Source organism: Papaver somniferum, chromosome 6 (assembly GCF_003573695.1).
Source record: "Papaver somniferum cultivar HN1 chromosome 6, ASM357369v1, whole genome shotgun sequence".
NCBI lineage: Eukaryota > Viridiplantae > Streptophyta > Magnoliopsida > Ranunculales > Papaveraceae > Papaver > Papaver somniferum.
This window is the reverse complement of record NC_039363.1, coordinates 80077568-80095227: the sequence shown is the minus strand read 5'-3', so window position 1 is coordinate 80095227 and position 17660 is coordinate 80077568. Positions and strand designations below refer to the sequence as shown.

Genomic DNA, 17660 nt, shown 5'->3' with positions numbered 1-17660 from the left:
TGAAATGTTGAAACCCCCATAACTTATTAGCCATTAGTCAAAAATTATGACAAAGCAAAGAAGAACAGCATCGGAATTTCTTACAGATAAATGTTCTAACTTGGAACATAATCCTTCCTTGATATTACTACCATCTGAATCAAATCCTTCTTCATAATCACTTTCTACTTGATCACCAACCATATTAGCTGCCATTCCAGCTATGACTCTGCAGATTACCACAGCTCTTTTTACATTTTCTCTCCTGTCAACAAAAACCAAGTTCTCAATGAAATTCGAACTTGAGTTCCAATGTGCAAGCCCTGTCTTCATGGCATCATCTGTATCAAAACCTGTCCGAATCATTCTGCATACATCACAATCAGTGTTATGACAAAGCTCAGAGACTTTGCTTAACTGCCTTGAGCAGCAACTCATGGTTGTGCTGTAAAACTTCAATACTTCATTTCCATCAACGACATTTCGTGGGTGGTATGTAAAAGAGTTGTCGCAGTACTTGGCTTGCTTCTTCACCATCTCTCTGTACTGTTCGAACCTTTCGAGGGTCTCTGCCGAGTTTCTCACTCTTACAACTCGTTCGATAGTGCTAGCGTTCTTCGTTGTAGCAGTAGACGTTTGGAAAATCTTCTCAATTACGTTCCTTGATGGATCTCCAACATTCAGCTCTGCACACACAAACTTCAGGGTCAAAAGCTGTAAATTGTTTAACCCCCAAGTGTTTACCGAAATTACTTTAAGCGCCACTGTGTAAATTAAGCAGCAGTCATTGACTGGAGTTATCTCCACAAGGCCCACGAATTACACGGGCCTGCCGTTAAAACTGAATATTACGTAGGTTCATAAAGAATGATTTTTTTTGGGACCATGATTTTCTTGAGGGGACCATGGTTTTATTAGGTCATCCTCCCTATAGTTATAAGGGGTGTCATAAAACGTCGAAATGACTAACTTATCCTTAACCTAATTTAATTTAAAACCAACCTAATAACCACCTATATATGTATAAGCACCACCCCCTCCCACCACCACCGCCCACCACCACCGATTACCACCACCAACAACCACCGATTACCACCGCCACCTCCTCCCACCACCACCGCCCATCACCACCACCACCACAGATTACCACCACCATCGCCTCTATATATATAGCTTAATTTAAAACATTAACAAAGATATTCTCACAAACCCATTACTTGTCATTCGTTTTTGGTTGAATAAATGAGAAGTAATCATCAAAATGAGTTGGAAATGGAAGTTGCAGAGAGGTTTAATGGAACTTTTTTTTCCAGAGAAAAGTTCGGTTACGTCGCAAAACGTTCGGTTTCGTCGCAAAAAGTTCGGTTATCATGAATTATTTTTTTCTTAACCGAACTCAGAGTTTGGTTGATTCGCAAAAAATACTTTTAACCGAAATTCTTTTATTAGAAAAACACAAGTCCATAAGTTCGGTTCTTTCGCAAAATAAGGATATCACCGAACTTTAGTTTACGAAAATAATGAGAAATCCAAAAGTTCGGTTCGTTCGCAAAAACGTTAAGTTTTCTTTGTAACCGAACTCTATCTTTGAAACTTCGTAACCGAACTCTACCTAATTCGTCAAGAAATAAATTTCGTAGTAACCGAACGTTTGCCTAATTGCATATATGCATATATAAGCCCAGTTTGGTTGATTCGCAAAATATGTTGAAGTTTGCGAACCAACCGAACTTCTAATACTAGGTTACTTTTAACCTGCAGTTCGGTTGGGAACTTGGTTTCGTTGAAGTTTGCGAACTAACCGAACATACCTTTGTAAATCTTATTACTAAAGTTCGACTACCTGCGTGTTTGAAGAAAGAAACCGAACTCTATGTTCGGTTATATGTTCTTGACATTTATTAACCGAACTCCGTGTTCGGTTACCTGTTCTTCACACTTGGTAACCGAACTACCTGAACCTAACAGGAATTGTTTATAAAAATTTACAGTTTTATGAATATTTGGACCAATTCAACCACCATTATCTAAGTTTGAAGCATACTTGGGTACCCAAATGCTCTTCTTCCGGTTGTGGTTGGTAAAATCCATCATTTTCATCTTGAGATTGAGTTTGTGGAAGAATACATTCACCATCTAAGAAATAACTCATATCTAGAGCATTGTGAAGATTAACAAATACTCTAGTAGAGGATGGAGATGAAGAATACATTCATCTTCTCTAATTTTACTCTCTCAATAATTCTACTTCTTTAGCTTAATCATTTCACTAATAATTTTACTAATCATTACCCAAAATCAATCAGGAAGGTAATTTAGATATTAATATAAATATTTAGATAAGGGGTGACCTAAATTTATTTCTAAATGTCTTATTGAAAATAGCATAGTCCCTCAAAAAAAACCATGGTACCAAAAAAATCATTCTTCATAAAGCATTCACAAGGTTTTCCCGGCTTTTACAACTCCATTCCCCGTAATTGGGAACAAAGGTGTGAATCACAGAAAAAGAGCAAAATGATTTCGGGCCGGAAAATTAGAGTTAGCACAAAACCACTACAATCCGCGAATTTATATACTACACGTGATAACAAGAGACATTGGATATCCAACGACTTACGCGTTCAAGCGTAATGGTTTAGTGCTTTGTGCTTTACCCCTTAAGTCACAACCATAACAACAGTTGCCTTCTTAAGTAAGACTAGTCTAAAGTATCGTAATCCGTAATGGTTTAGTGCTTTGTGCTTTACCCGTTAAGTCACAACCATAACAACAGTTGCCTTCTTAAGTAAGACTAGTCTAAAGTATCGTAATCCGTATTATCAAGAACCAGTATTGAGGCACACTAAAAAAAAACTGTTGGGCATATTGGATAATGTCAAAATATGATCACTTGTAGTAAAATAAAAAAACCCTCATCCTTATATTTTATTAATGGTAAAATTGTAGTTATCCTTTACATTTTCTAAATAATTTAATTTTAATCTTAATTTTTAATTTTTTATATATTTTTTTTTAATCTACGAACTCATACGTTAGGATGATATCTTGACATCCCAATCAAGGTTTTCTGAAAATATAAAGCGAAGTTCGGCCATCGTTTTCGTGTTTAATTATTAGTCGAACTATTCATTATAGCACCTTTAAAATGAAGAACAATGAGCAGTTCGGCTTGTCAGCCGAACTTCACTCTGTAATTGTTGTAAAACCCTAGTTTTTCAATTTAAACCTAATTCATCAATTAGACACAAGAAATAAGACATGGGTTTCTGGAAAATATTTTTTGCTGTAATTGCAACGAGGATTTGATTCTCGCTCTCCAACTTCACTCAACTTCGATTTCTGTTTTAACTCGTTTTTCATGAATTTACGGGTTAAAAGAATAATTAGAACCCTACCTTTAGTTGAAAACGATGAAAATATAAGTTTTAGGTTAGCGTCGAGAAATAAAAAGGAAGAAAAACAATTCAAAAACTTTTGTAAGCAAATAATATAAAAGAAATACACTAATTAAGGGTAATTAATTAATTTATATACCATAAGAACTCCTTATCACTCTACGATAATCATTTTGTATGTCCAACTAGGGCTGAGCATAAAAACCGTAACCGCGGTTTTTATCCGTATCCGTCCGCAAAATTGCGGGTGAAAACCAATCCGCAAGAGCTATGGACCGGACACAGATGCATTTTCAAATCCGCAAGCGGTGCGGTTACGGTTGCGGTTGGGATTTGATAACCGCGGATTACCCGCACCGTAGGACAATTAGGGATTCAATCGATTTCTTCTTGGGCCTCTTATTAGCTAAGTATAATTAGTTGGGCCTATAGCAAACTCTTCTTGGGCCTCTTATTAGAGTGACTCTACACGTAGCGAGGCTGCGAGAGGATAAACTCTTATTTTCTCTTCTTTCTTCTTCATTTTTCCTTCTTCTTCTTTTCTTTCTTCTCTTCTCTGCTTTCTTCTGTTCTTCGCTCGAGTAGTGATTTTGAGAGTAGATTCAAGAAAATTCAATTCGTGATGTTGTTTAGATGGAGGAAGAGTTGATGTATCATGGAATTACGAAGAAGAAGGTGCTTCCGGGAATCGTGATGAAGAATCAATGAAATTAGGGTTCCATGAGAAGAACTCTGAGATGATTTAGAAAGTGAATCTGACGCTCTAGATAGATGATTAGAAGTGGGTTTTGTTGATTGTGGAACGGGTCGAGGTTAATTAGATGATATGGAGTCATGCGTGAAGAATCTGATAGTTAGGGTTTCATGTTCTTCCCTAATTTTAGAACTAGAGTTTTGGAAACCGATTGAAGATTGATTTGGAGTTAGACAAGAAGAAACTGAAGGCCGGGTGTAGTGAATTGAGGAAGAATCTAAGAAGAAGGTGATGCTTCTGAAACTGATTAAGAATAGAAGACTAATATCAGAGAATAGTTGATGATGGTGTGTTGCTTCAAAGGCTGTTTCAAACTCAGGGGAGATGTGAATTAGATTTCAGCATTAGTGGGTGGTGGAACATCAATTCAGGGAAGATTATTGTTGGGTAAGTCTGTATGTTGTTTAATTTCAGTGTTTGAAGTTTAATTTTGGTTCCTTAGGAATTGGGGTTATTCATGTGTTCTTTCCAAAATCAGTAAATTAGGATTCGTGGATTTTAGTGGAACTATTCGTTTATTTGTATTTGATAAGATGAATTCCAGATTTGTAACAAAGATGTTAAATGTCTGCTGTGTGTGTTGGAGTTGTCTTGAAATGGAGCCACAGATTATTGTTGGGTAAGTCTCTTTGTTGCTTATTTCATTGTTTGAGGCTGAATTGTTTAGCTTGTATGTGTTGAATTGATATGGACATGGCGGATATGAGACACAACTGTGGTTGTTTGTGAAGATAACTTCTTCTTTTTTTGATGATTTTTATGATTAAAAATCCGCGGTTAATCCGCAACCGGCCCGCACAATCCGCGGATCCGCGGATGTAAAATCCGCGGGTGATTGGGCCGGTCACGGTTTGATTTTCCAAATCCGCAACTTTGACGGTTTGGTTGCGGGTGACCCCTAATCCGCAACCGTCCGTCCGTTGCACACCCCTATGTCCAACAATTAAAAACTTTTATAGGTTCATTATAAACTGAGTCAGTCTCCTTCCATTATTAAGCTCAGAGTCAGGCTTATATCTAGGCCCATGCGGCCTACATGAGGTCAATAATGGAAGAGTCAGCCCAGCTCGGTATTTTTGACAGACTCAATAAAGATGTGAAATATCACCACCAAATTGGTGGGGTGGCAACCTTCTGAGAAAAGATTATGTCTACTTAATTATTTGATTAGCTAGACGTGCAAAGCAATAATTAAGATAATTATTACTTAAAATGAATAATTAAATAGAAACATATCGAGGGAAATTATATGTTAATCCCATCTTTTGTTCGCAAGCTAAATTGTAAGGAGATCTAGAAACTTATAAACCAGTGGCTGCTTAGGACTCGACTTGTGGCTTAAGATGTCACTGAAAAGGTACTATTATGAGTAAACATATATAATACTGGAACAGGTAAACTGCAGAGGATATATGCACATGGTTAATCTACTCTCACGTCGGCCCACAAACAACGGTTTTTTATCTTATTCTGATGATATGAAAGTCAGTCGTGTGTAAAAGTAAATGGTAAAAATATAACTCCATCTCAGACTAAATGGTAAATGTATTTCAACCTCAGGGTGTCATCCAACATTGCTATCCTGCAGATTTACTACCCTACGAGAAAGATCGTGTGTACGTCTCTGCATAGCAGTTTTTAGTTAAGCAATGGTGACTGATGAGTTAAAAGATGAATTAGTTACTTACGGTAAAAACGTTCTTGGCTGTAACTCGTTCGCCTGAAACTCAAACTTTTTACCATCTTCTTATCTCTACTCATTCTTTCAACTCTGTTCTTGTTCTTTTTCTTTTTCTTGTTCCTTTTATTCTTATTATCGCAAACTTTACCTTGGCAATATCCAATAAAATCAGTACTCTTGCAACTCACGTTCTCTTTCAAATACAGCCATATTGAGTACATTTTCTCCCTGCTGTCCTCTCTAATTAATCAAGCCTTCTTCATGTAAAATTCTAGCTCCTGCAAATTACCAAATCATAATTAAACAATAATTAACAAACTTAAATTGAATTATTAGTGTATAATGTGTGCTGTGATTGTCTACGCAGTACTGCCTGGTACTATTCCCCACATGCAACACTTGGTCCCTGGCTACATAGCTGGGCTAGCTAGCTACTGTACTATATGCATGACGCATGTATTGAATCAACTTCATGAACCCCTAGCTGTTGGATTTTGGTTATTGGTCTCTCTACAATGAGTTGGCTATTTAATTTCCACCCCCACACTAGTCTGATCAAGAATTCATGAAGATTATCAATCAACACACACACCAACCCTCCATTGATGAACATGTCAAGTCAATTTCAAATCCTTTACCATCATCGTCCTCTTAATAATAATAGCAATATTATTACTGCAATTCATGTACAATGTATGCAGAGAGAAAAGGAAAGCTAAGAAAGCAAATGATGATGATTAACTAACCTAGCAACCAAAAGATCCCAAGAGCTGGGGTTTAGTTATGAACACACTAACTATGTATCTAAAAGCTAAAACATGACATACCTTCTTTAGCAGACAATACAACAAAGTTAACGACTCTTGCCTTCAAAAGAGATACAGCTCTGTTCTTTCTTTCTCTCCTTAAGATTCCTTCTTTCCCCCACCACAAGAAAATGGACCAAATGGTATAAATGAGGAAGAAAGTTAAAGGGATAGAGGCTGAGAGCTAGCTGCTATATAGCTGGCTAGGTAATGCAGCAGAGTACTATACTGCTACTAAATGGAGTGATGAATAATTAGAAAGAAGCTCGCAATATGTACTCGTTGGTTTTTCAGTGGTGCTTTTCTTTTCTTTTCTGATGGATAAGTAACTAGTATACGCATACCAACCATTATAAAGTTGGGACTTGGGAGAAGAAGATAGAGATAGAGACAAAAGTACATGAATTAAAAGAGAATTTTGTATGTTTTCTAGAGGGATTTAAGACAACATCATCACACTCCATGCAGCAGAGAGATGAGATATTGTATGTCAGTATGCAATCCGAACCCTAAATGCCAAGCATCAACAACCGTTATATAAAGGTGGCAGAAAATCATACACATTTCAAGTATTATCAAGCAGCTATAATTCATAATACAACCAAAATCCTTTTATGTTTGCTACTCCCCTTATTTCAGAGATAGACGACAATCTAACAGCTGTTCATCCCATTAATTTCCTACGTCCTCTTTGAGATATAGTATACTCTTACGTATTCACGTGTTATATTCTGATCTTTAGTCAGGTCCCAGTTGTTATATCCACCCCTAAATCTCTACTTTTTACACCCACCGACAATATCTTATCTCAGTGAAACTCTCCTCGTTCGCAACTTCTTGGCGTCATTCATGTTTCATGCTACTGTTAATTATCTTCTTTCTCGTAAAATTACTTGGTTAAAAAATGTCACAGGAAGGAGAAAGTGTTACTTCGGTTGTCCAGAGGGGTTCAAAATGTGCAAGAGCCCTCCTAAATACCCAACCCTCCCACAGTCTCACTCACAGACACATATTGGGTTCTGTCATTTATAAAGATCTGTGGGCATACATTATTTAGTTACCCTGGCAACAATAATGATGGTAGTCCACGGTTCAATAGCTAATGACAACTGTTCAAATTTGAGTCAAGAAGATGACATTTTCTTCGTAAATCTTAGCAAGCATATGGAAATTTTTTCATGCATTATTCGAGTATTTTTTATCCATCACTATCATCCTAAGCGGCTCCCAGATGGAGCAATTTTATCATCTCATTCTCATCTGTTATTTACCTGCATATCTAAAATCACGTTGCTTAGAAAAAAGTTGCAGACTTGCAACCTAGTGCGGCAGTGCCTACTGAGTATAGTGCTTCTGGGGCCTTAACAGCACCAATGTAAGTATATATAAAAGGCCCAGTATGATACACACTCATAAACTAAACTTGCACGGTTCCACGTCTCCGTCAGACTAATTCAGTAATATATTTTTCCAAGGTCCCCTCCCTCTTTCCTTCCTCTCTCTTCTCTTCTTCTCTTTGCATTTCCCTAAAATTACACAAATAAGCTCCCTTTGTTGTGTTTACCTTGAATCGTGAACCATTTTAATTTCTCTCCGTTCTTTGCACAAAGAGAAGAGATTTATATATACAAATTTTGTCTTTCTCTCTTTTTTCTCACTCATCACTTTTCTGATTCTTTCTTTCTTTACATCTCTCTCTCCCCTCCTCTCTGATAAATAGACAGACCGATCTAACTGGACAACAACAAACCACTTCACCTCTCTGTTGTTGTTGTTGATTTGTTTTTGATCATAAAACAATCAAACTTACATCTCCATCTACTTCATTTCATTAAGGTTGGTAAATTTTTCATCCCTCCGTTTCTTTAATTTCATTCGTTACTCTTTCTGTCAATTTAACTAGTTTATTGTGCTCATTTTGTTGAATAAAAATTAGGTTTAGAGTTTAGTGATTAGAATCATGATATTGAAATTCTGCTGTGGAAATCTTACCAAAGATCATAAATTTGAATGTGGGGTGGTTTTCAGTTTTTCATCTTTTGATCGTGTAAATTTTGACTTTTAGTAACTGATTATTAATGTTGTACCAACTTCTATAGACAGAAACAGAAGTGAAAACCCTATTTAAGGGAAAGAAGTGTAGCATAAGTAGGTAGGAATCAAAATTCTTTCATTTCACCCTTTTCTACTTTGGTCCAAAATCTTGCAAACAAAAAAAATTTGTTAGTTTTTTTTTTAGTGGAAATATTTTGGAAGGAAAAGTTTGTTATTGAGGTAGAGGAATGTCTTTGTGATAATAGTGTTGATAGTGAGTGGGACCCATTGACATAAGAAGAATGATAGTCAAAAAGGTGTAACTTATTTTTCCTATTCATAGCTAAGTTTTGAGAATTTGTATATCCAACTTATCTAGTTTTAATAGTGATTTTTTTGCTTTTTTTGTGTATCCCATTGAGATCAAGGGTTTTCTCTCTATATTTGAAGTTTTTTTTTTGTGTGTAGTGTAGAGCTTTGTTTCATAGTTTTTGATCTTGTTTATTTTCATAAGCTCTAGACTTAGTTTCAGTATTTTGCTTTATGAGGTTGATAATGTGATGTTTCTGTATGTAGAAACGATCAGCAGAGCTAAGTGGATATGTTTCTTTGCTGAATTTGTTCATTTCATGTGTTCTATGCAGACTGTGGGAAACTAAAGCTGGAACCTTATGTAGTGTTGGATGTTATCTATCAGCTGGACTGGGGCTTGGTGCACACTTATTATGAAGTTTTCTGCCAAATAATAAAGCAAAAAAATGTGGAATTCTTGACTGAACTTGCCGTAGTTACGTTGGATAATATTGAACCCCAGGAGGTATGTTCTTCAGTTTTTGTGTACTGCATTGGGTTACTTCAAGTGACCACAAAATCTTCGTACCGTTTTTTTCTTTTCTTGTGTGTTATTCTTCTTCTTGTTCTAACATGATCTGTTTATTCTTTGAAGGGGGAATTGCAGAATTTGTGTGCTGAACTCTCCAACTGTGAAGAAGCTGAAAAGCAAATAGTATAGCCGGATATGGTCCCTACGATATTACTCTAAGCATAACCAGTACATAAAGAAAGGTATTTGAGCAGATGGCCTTTTATACAGAGGAAGAACAAACTGAGGATTATCTTTTCAAGGTTGTTTTAATTGGTGATTCAGCTGTCGGTAAGTCAAACTTGCTAGCAAGATTTGCTAGGGATGAGTTCTACCCAAATTCTAAATCAACCATAGGAGTTGAGTTCCAAACTCAAAAGATGGATATTGATGGGAAGGAAATTAAAGCTCAAATTTGGGATACAGCAGGCCAAGAACGATTTAGAGCCGTGACATCTGCATACTATAGAGGTGCTGTTGGAGCTCTTGTGGTTTACGATATCAGCAGACGTCAGACATTTGATAGTATCGGCAGATGGCTTAACGAACTTCACAGTAAGTGCTCTTTAACTTTTGCCTTACGATAACTGCAACACTTGATAATCTGACGAAACAAGGATATGACCAGAGGGACTGTGAGGTCTTTCAGAAAGAAAAAAAAACATAAATGTTGGGGTGTAGAGTGTAAGCAATCAAGGAAAGGTCCGGTCGTGATTAATCAGAACTTATAACCATCCGATATTAGCCTTGCCTACACATTTCTATTAACTTTTTAAGGTGTTACCGAAAGATTTAGGATTCTTAAACAAACATGTGAACAAACTAGGAGGATTGTTCCGTCTCCTGAAAATGCTATCCATTCAGATAGATATTATGGGAGATAATATTTTTAGTTGGCTAGTCAACTTGTGCTGGGGCAGCTATCCAGTTAGTATGCGGCAACCGCTAAACTGCCACTTTGATGTATCTGTTTATTTCCTTGTTAACTTATTGTTATTGAAGCAACACTTTCTGTTTTCTGATCATTTTATTAAACAGCTCACTCGGATATGAATGTGGTTACCATTCTTGTTGGGAACAAATCTGATTTGAGAGATGCTAGGGAGGTAACAATGGAGGAGGGGAAGTCCCTAGCAGAAGCTCAGGGGTTGTTTTTTATGGAAACTTCAGCGCTTGACTCATCCAATGTCAAAGCTGCTTTCCAGACTGTCGTTAAGGAAATATATAACATCTTGAGCCGAAAAGTTATCCTCTGTCAAGAGAACAAGAAACAAGATACTGGATGGATGGAGAATGGGAAGACTGTGGTGGTACAGGCTCCGAACCATGAAGCAGATTCACAAACTAAAAGGTGTTGTTCGTCCTAGAGCAGCGCGAACTTTGTTGTAGTCTCAGTTAAGAGCTGACCCAGGCACAAGTGATCAAAGAATCTACCCAGAAACAAGGGCACTCTTTTGTTTACTTTTTTTTTTTTTTTGCTTTGTCCTTCCCTATTTTATGTTTTACATGCACTTCACTTATGGCCTTGTGTGGCCTTAATGGAGAAGATCTAAAAATATAGCTTGGGACGAGCACCACCATGTAGATCATCCTGTAAAAGACACTGTTTTAAGTCGTCTGAAATGTGTTCAATGCTGTCACGTAGAGGAATACATCAGTCACGAATTTTCTTATCTGAGATTTCTATATTTAACGGAACTTCTACGGAAAGAACACATCACGCTTGAAAGTTTATATAAATTGGCTACATCAATGTGACATTAAAGTGCATGGTTATGACCTCCACACTACCAGGTTCATATCTTCTAGTGAGACCTTTAAATCTTTTAAAAAGCTACATGCCAATGAGGACTCTTACGTCTGAAAATTTTCACATAAAAAAAATAGCTTGATCGAGGAGCTTTCCATTTTTGTCTAGGAGAAACACTACCCAACATTTCAGCTTAAAAAACACTACCATTACATAAGTCTTCTGCTACAAAGCTAGTGAATATACATTCAAATGAAATTATTTAAAGAAAGCGAAACCTTACTACAGGGGGGGAATTTACTCGAGCAAAACAGTAGCTATTGACTAATAAATGTCAAAATATCATATATCTAAATCATGATACCCCAAATAACGGCCATTGCCTTCTCCAAGAATATCCAGTACATTTATTGATGGGCGACCATCTTCGACAACATTCATAATTTACCAATCATCTTTTCCTATGTGCACCCATTTTCAGCGGCTTACAAATGCTTTCATGGTGGTGGGTTGTCAAACCTAGGGGAATCATTCTGCTTTTCCTTCAGTTTGTCTCCATCTGCACCACCGAGACAGGTTGCAAGCGGGTTTAGATCAACTATGTTATGAAGTGGAATTGTGCTATGGTTTTTGTCCTGAGCTGCTACTTGATCCAGCATTGAACGCTTATCCTCGATCATTCCAATTTGAGGACTTGAGCCTGCTCCTGCAGCTCCTACTCTATTCTCAATGGTATCCGCATCGTGCTCTTCCGACCCAGGCTTTGGTGTTAAGGCTTCATTACTGTAAGTTCTCGGAGCAGGCATGTCATGGTTATGCTTTCCCTCATATGTGGTTATGAGTAGTTTCGGATTGTGTGATGACCTCTCCACATGCTTCTTCATTGAGCAACCAGAATTTGAGCATCTGTAGTAATTTCTACGTAACCAAAAAAACAACAACATAAAAACAGTGTAAGTATAAAGACAGCTGTATGGTGGAAAAGCCACTTTCATGTGAACATCTCCTACCAGCTTGAGCACATTCGGGCAGCAAGACGAAAGCATCATTTAAATACATGGTTTTGAAAATGTCAACAACAAAAGTGATTCTGATACATCTGACACATCAATGCTGGGTGTCAGAATAATGCCCTGCATGTGGGGAAAGGGTCGGATTTTCCTACTCTACATTTAAACTTCAGAAGAGAAGCTACAGATCTGAGGAACATAAAAGGTCAAGGGTGGAGGAATACTGCAGTACCCACTCCTTGAATAACAATAAGGAGAGTCCAAGAGTTCACCCATAACTTAAAGAAACTGAATCCTACTGTAACAGAAGAAAGCACCAGGGAAGCATTCAATTGCTACTTTACTATTGCCATCTCAACCGCAAAGGAATAGTTCATTGTCTACCAGAGAGGATCTATTTCTTAAAGGGATCTACATACCTTGGATTGGTGTTGCCTTTCACCATTTTTCTACCATATTTGTGCCAGCGGTACCCATCATCCACTACATCAACCTCACTAGGCTTTTCGACAACATAACGTGGTTCCCGAACTGCTCTACCCATTGCAGAAACGTCTAAATCATCAACGTCTTTCTTCCTGCTTCCAATTTATTCACCACATCAACAATCGTAGTTATACACGAAAGCACCTACATATTTCAATTAGTGTCTGAATTGAACATTAGTCACCTGCGTTTAGACTGCGGGTCATCATCACCCTCAACATCATCGCTGACCCTATTTGATTGTGTAGTTGGAGATTCCAAATCATCATCACTTGCCATGACAACTGGATGCTCGTTGGCACCTATTATCTTAATATAATGAGATGTCTGGCTCTGGCTCTCTTCATTTGATGGCTTGCCTACAGAACATAAAAACTATAAGCAGTTTTGCCATGCATAAGCAATTAAAAAACAACAGCGGTTTTGTGTGCTAACCATCAGATCTTTCATCCTGGACAGACAGAATTGCACCCCTAGGCAGAGGCTTGGGATGATCATGCTTCCCCTTGTAAATAATCTCTATTATCCTACCATCATGAGATAGTCCCAATTGTTTTTTCACCTGGCAGTTCGGATACGTGCATCTATAATAGCTTCGCGGGAATTCGTTTCCCTTGATATGTTTTTGCCCATACTTCCGCCAGTTATATACATCATCAGGTAATCTCTCAGTTGGTATTAAAGAACTAGTTCCTTTTTGATAAGATTGTCCCGCTTGGAGCCCACTGTCTGGGCCATCAGTCTCCCGCTTTTCATTAGAATCAACAGGTAAACCATCTCTTGAGGAGACCATGTAAACTGGATGTTTCAGAACACGTAAAGATTAGAGTCAGATTCGTGGTTGAAATTCAAGGTCTCCAATGAAGCTTAATAAATAAATGAATAACTGTTTCCCATTAACCTTGAATTTGTAGAGACGGCTCACTTTGCTGGTGAGTTGACACTGCCACCGCCAACGCATTGCTGGTCTCAGTATTGGATTCAGAGCAGCTTGCCTTAGATACTGGAACTTGATCATTGTTCACTTCCTTCCCAGGCTCATTCAACTTAGGACCCTGATCTTTTACATCCACATCAGTTGCTGCAATATGAGATGTGCCAACATGAGCAAGCTCTTGGGGTTGGATGCTCTTCGGATTGGTATCGCATGATGCTATGTCATGTCCATTTGATGAGTTATCTACAGGGAACAAAAGAAGAAGGGAACCTTAGCCATGAATTATCAAGCAGTGACAGGTCCAAAAATTCACGCATAACATTCCTTGCATACCTTTTTTGAGATTTAAAGAAACTCTATCAGATTCTTCTTGAATAGACAGTATCGTACCAACTACCATTCGACTGCTTGGCTGAGGTTTAGGATGATCATGAGTTCCTTTATATACAATCTCCGTGAGCTTTCCATCATGAGAACGTTCCAGCTGTTTTTTCACCTGGCAGTTAGGATGCGTACATCTGTAATAGCTCCGTGGGAATTCACTTCCTGAAATACGTTTTTGCCCATATTTTCGCCAGTTATATCCATCTTCCGACAATCTTTCAGCGGCCATCAGAGGCCCTTTGAGGTCAGATGGCATAGCCTGAACTATGCTGTCCAAAACTTGTCTCTGCTGCAACTCATGAGAGTCAACTTCAACAGGTACAATGGTTCTTGACGTAACCATCTGACCTGGAGAATTTGAGAAAGTTGAGGGTGTTGCTGCTTGAATCGCCAAAGGTGACACAATTGCAGGGGACTGGCATTCACCTGGCACCTCAACAGATGGTTTCCTCCGCTTCTGTTTTAACTTAGCCGGAGTTTTGCTGATGGACATTGCGTTGAGCCCAACACATTTTATGGAGGACTCTGGATCATCACATTCCGCGACCTTGATATCATCGGTCAGTTTTGGTGCTGCACCTGAAATTTCCTCACTTTGTGCTGTGATGGGAGAAAAACCAGAGATACCATTTGGTTCGGTGAGATGAATTTGTTTTTCTGCAGATAGAAGAGGGTACAAAAAGAAACCAATAGTTATTACCTTAAGTATCCAAGTAAACTAAGCCTATGAAATAAAAGTTCTAAAAGGGATCTTTTTTCAATGAACAGAGTCATACCAACGGCCATTTCACTGCTTGTCTGCGCAGGAAGATCGTGCTTTGCCTTATACGTAATCTCTTTCGCCGGCCCGTTATAAACAAAAAGAGTTGTACCAACTGCCATTTCATTACTTGGCTGTGGTGCGAGATGATTATGGTTTCCTTTATAAGTAATCTCTTTTGTCTGCCCTTCATAAGATCGTATTACTTGCTTCTTCGCTTCACAGACAGGATTGGAACATTTGTAATAGCTCCGTGTAGACTCATTTCCTTTTACATGTTTCTCCCCATATTTTCGCCAGCTATACACATCATCCGATGATCTGCCATCATCTGGGCTCTGCCTCTTCCTTGATTCATTAGAATCAATTTCCATCGGAGCACTAGGGTTTGAAGCAACCACATAGCCAGGCGTGTCTGGGGTAGTTGCAGATGGTTGAAATCCCGGAGAGGAGTCTTCCATAGTTTTGCTACTAACTAATAACAATGCCTGAGACTGGCTTGTTTTACCCTGGACTTGCATTAGCAGGTCGCGCTTTTGGTGAATAGACCTTGCAGAAGCCTTTGAATAATAAACAATGTCAGGAAACCACGATCCTCAGATTAAACAAGTCTCCTCATGCAACTAGAAATGAACACTTCAAGCTGCCTTTAGATTCACTAATATGATTCAAATGAGCTTGACTTTACTAGACATTCTTTCATTACATAACAAACAAACAAAACAACAACAACAAAAAACCTCCAGGGTTCATCTCAAATCGAATAAAATCAAAACGACCTTTTAATACTACTGATGTGCTCATGTTTTGTATCTTGGCGTGTATAACACGTTAGCGGAGTTATATATACCCATATTGAATGAGAGAAAAGATCGTGGGGTGAATCAAATAAGAAGCAAGCTCATAAGTATGCATTAAGGGAAACTCCAAAACACGATTAAAATTTGATTTATAATATAGACTTTAACAAAGACCAATCATGGCTCAACAAAAAGAACTAAATTGGTTCAAGATGAGCCTTTCCAAAACAAGACAATAGGTGACTTATAATCAGGAACAAAACTCTACGATATGGCTAGCACTTGGATGCTAACATCATCACAATGAGAACAAGAGATAGATTTAACATAGCACCAGCTAGAGATACATACAACAATACATGCTTCCTCTTAGAGTGGCTATTCATAATTAGGGAACTAGGAACCCCGCTCCGTATTACTCATACCCAAAATTTATATAACTAAAAATAAATCCCATAGTCATGAAGATAACACTACGTGAAGTAAGGGGATGCATTTTTTAACAGAGTTCATATCTTTTAAGTAGAATACAGCATAGAAAGTGCAAATTGTTGACAAAATCGTCGAATATTACCATGTTGGGCAATTAAGTAAAGAATCATCAAAAACAAATGAAAATCAATTAACTTCTTAGTTCCAGTCTCCAACAAAAATTAAGCAAACATGATGCCCTAAATCGAGTTAAATTTCTTCAACTAAGTCAACAAATCATACCTAATTAATGAGCTAGAACCACTGAAACTAAAACTCAGAAATTTAAACAAAAACCCAAATTCAAGACTTACAATTCAATTAAGTCAATTCACAGGTATAACCTTTAAATCGTCAAACATCATCCAAGTAACTTAGCTGACCAGTAAAGGGAAAATTAGGGCTTACCTTCATGGCTAGAGAGAAGTGGAGGAGGATCAAAGTAAATCCCCCAGCACAACTTACAGGAAAAAGTCAAGATCGGAATTTTCTGAGCAGACACCGATCTATACTCTGAAGCTGTTCGATCTGTTGAGCTAAAAGAAACCCTAAAATCCAAAATTTGCTCTTAACAGTAACAATTCCCTTCCTCAATAGATCTTCTCTTCGAACAATCGAACCCTAATTGGTACTTTGTGTGCCATCACTCACTCAGATGAAATTCTGTTTCTGGAGAATGGGAAAATCTGTCTGATTTATTATTTTACAGAAAAGAGTGAAAAGAAAGAACAAAAGAAAAGGGATTGGGTAATAGGGGCATTTTAATAATTTAAGGGGTAGAGTTGCGTGTTTTGGTAACCTATCGAAGACTGAGGGAAACATGTTGACTCATTCACTTCCAACAATCGGGAGATTTAATTACGGAAATATCCTCGGAATATTTATACATTGACTATCTAAACACTTGGTTTACTTTTCTGGGTATGGTTTTAATTAAATGCCCTTAGGTCAAGAATTTGACTACAGTTTTGTTGGTATGGATCGGGTTACGACTGATCCAAACTCATCCTACCACATGGGCTTAGTTGGTGCAAGTAAGACTAAGACCTAGCCGAGGTAGGCTTGTCAATGGATACCGATTTTCCGTTATCCGTTATCCGATACCGATAATCCGTTAGCCGTTACTGCTACCATCCGATATAGCGGTAAACGGATATCCGATACCGATAAGCTAACGGATAATCCCTTCTTAACGTAACGGTAGTGGCAGAGCCTATTTCCGTTAGGTTTAGTTCCGTTATCCGCTAACGTGCGTACTGCACGTGTAAATTTTTATACGTTATGTATTGTTTGGTTTATCTCATCTCATTCTTCTGTTCTTCACTTCGATACAACAGAGAAGTTCTCAGAGAGAAAAAGAGAGAAACTACGGATGCTGAATCAAGCATCGTCTTGTCTGCCTTAGAAATCATCATCTTCTCTGTGTGATTACTGATTAGAAACTAGGGTTCTCTTCTTCAATTTCCTTTGAGTTTAATTTCAATCTTCAAAACTCAATTTCAATTTAGGGCTTCTGAAATTAGGGTTCACAATTTCAGATTTGTGAAA

The 17660-nt window shown here is 37.8% G+C and overlaps 3 protein-coding genes across 3 annotated transcripts; 1 reads left to right on the top strand and 2 right to left on the bottom strand.

Annotated features, from left to right (window-relative positions):
- Positions 1–5: 5 nt before the first annotated feature.
- On the bottom strand, positions 6–6883 carry LOC113288124. The gene is made up of 3 exons (XM_026537079.1): positions 6640–6883; positions 5820–6090; positions 6–665 (listed from the first exon to the last, which is right to left on the bottom strand). The coding sequence occupies exons 2-3, from the start codon at positions 6031–6033 to the stop codon at positions 34–36; spliced, it is 846 nt and encodes a 281-aa protein (XP_026392864.1). The 5' UTR covers positions 6034–6090; positions 6640–6883; the 3' UTR covers positions 6–33.
- Positions 6884–8073: 1190 nt separating this feature from the next.
- LOC113288122 (ras-related protein RABA5a-like) lies at positions 8074–11183 on the top strand. The gene is made up of 4 exons (XM_026537075.1): positions 8074–8454; positions 9297–9469; positions 9599–10069; positions 10553–11183. Exons 3-4 carry the CDS (start codon positions 9730–9732, stop codon positions 10879–10881), a joined length of 669 nt encoding a protein of 222 aa, XP_026392860.1. The 5' UTR covers positions 8074–8454; positions 9297–9469; positions 9599–9729; the 3' UTR covers positions 10882–11183.
- A 244-nt stretch (positions 11184–11427) lies between these two features.
- Positions 11428–16832, bottom strand: LOC113288121. Its single transcript, XM_026537074.1, has 8 exons — positions 16521–16832; positions 14858–15401; positions 14031–14738; positions 13662–13940; positions 13196–13558; positions 12945–13119; positions 12694–12852; positions 11428–12182 (listed from the first exon to the last, which is right to left on the bottom strand). Exons 1-8 carry the CDS (start codon positions 16524–16526, stop codon positions 11762–11764), a joined length of 2655 nt encoding a protein of 884 aa, XP_026392859.1. The 5' UTR covers positions 16527–16832; the 3' UTR covers positions 11428–11761.
- Between the last annotated feature and the right edge of the window lie 828 nt (positions 16833–17660).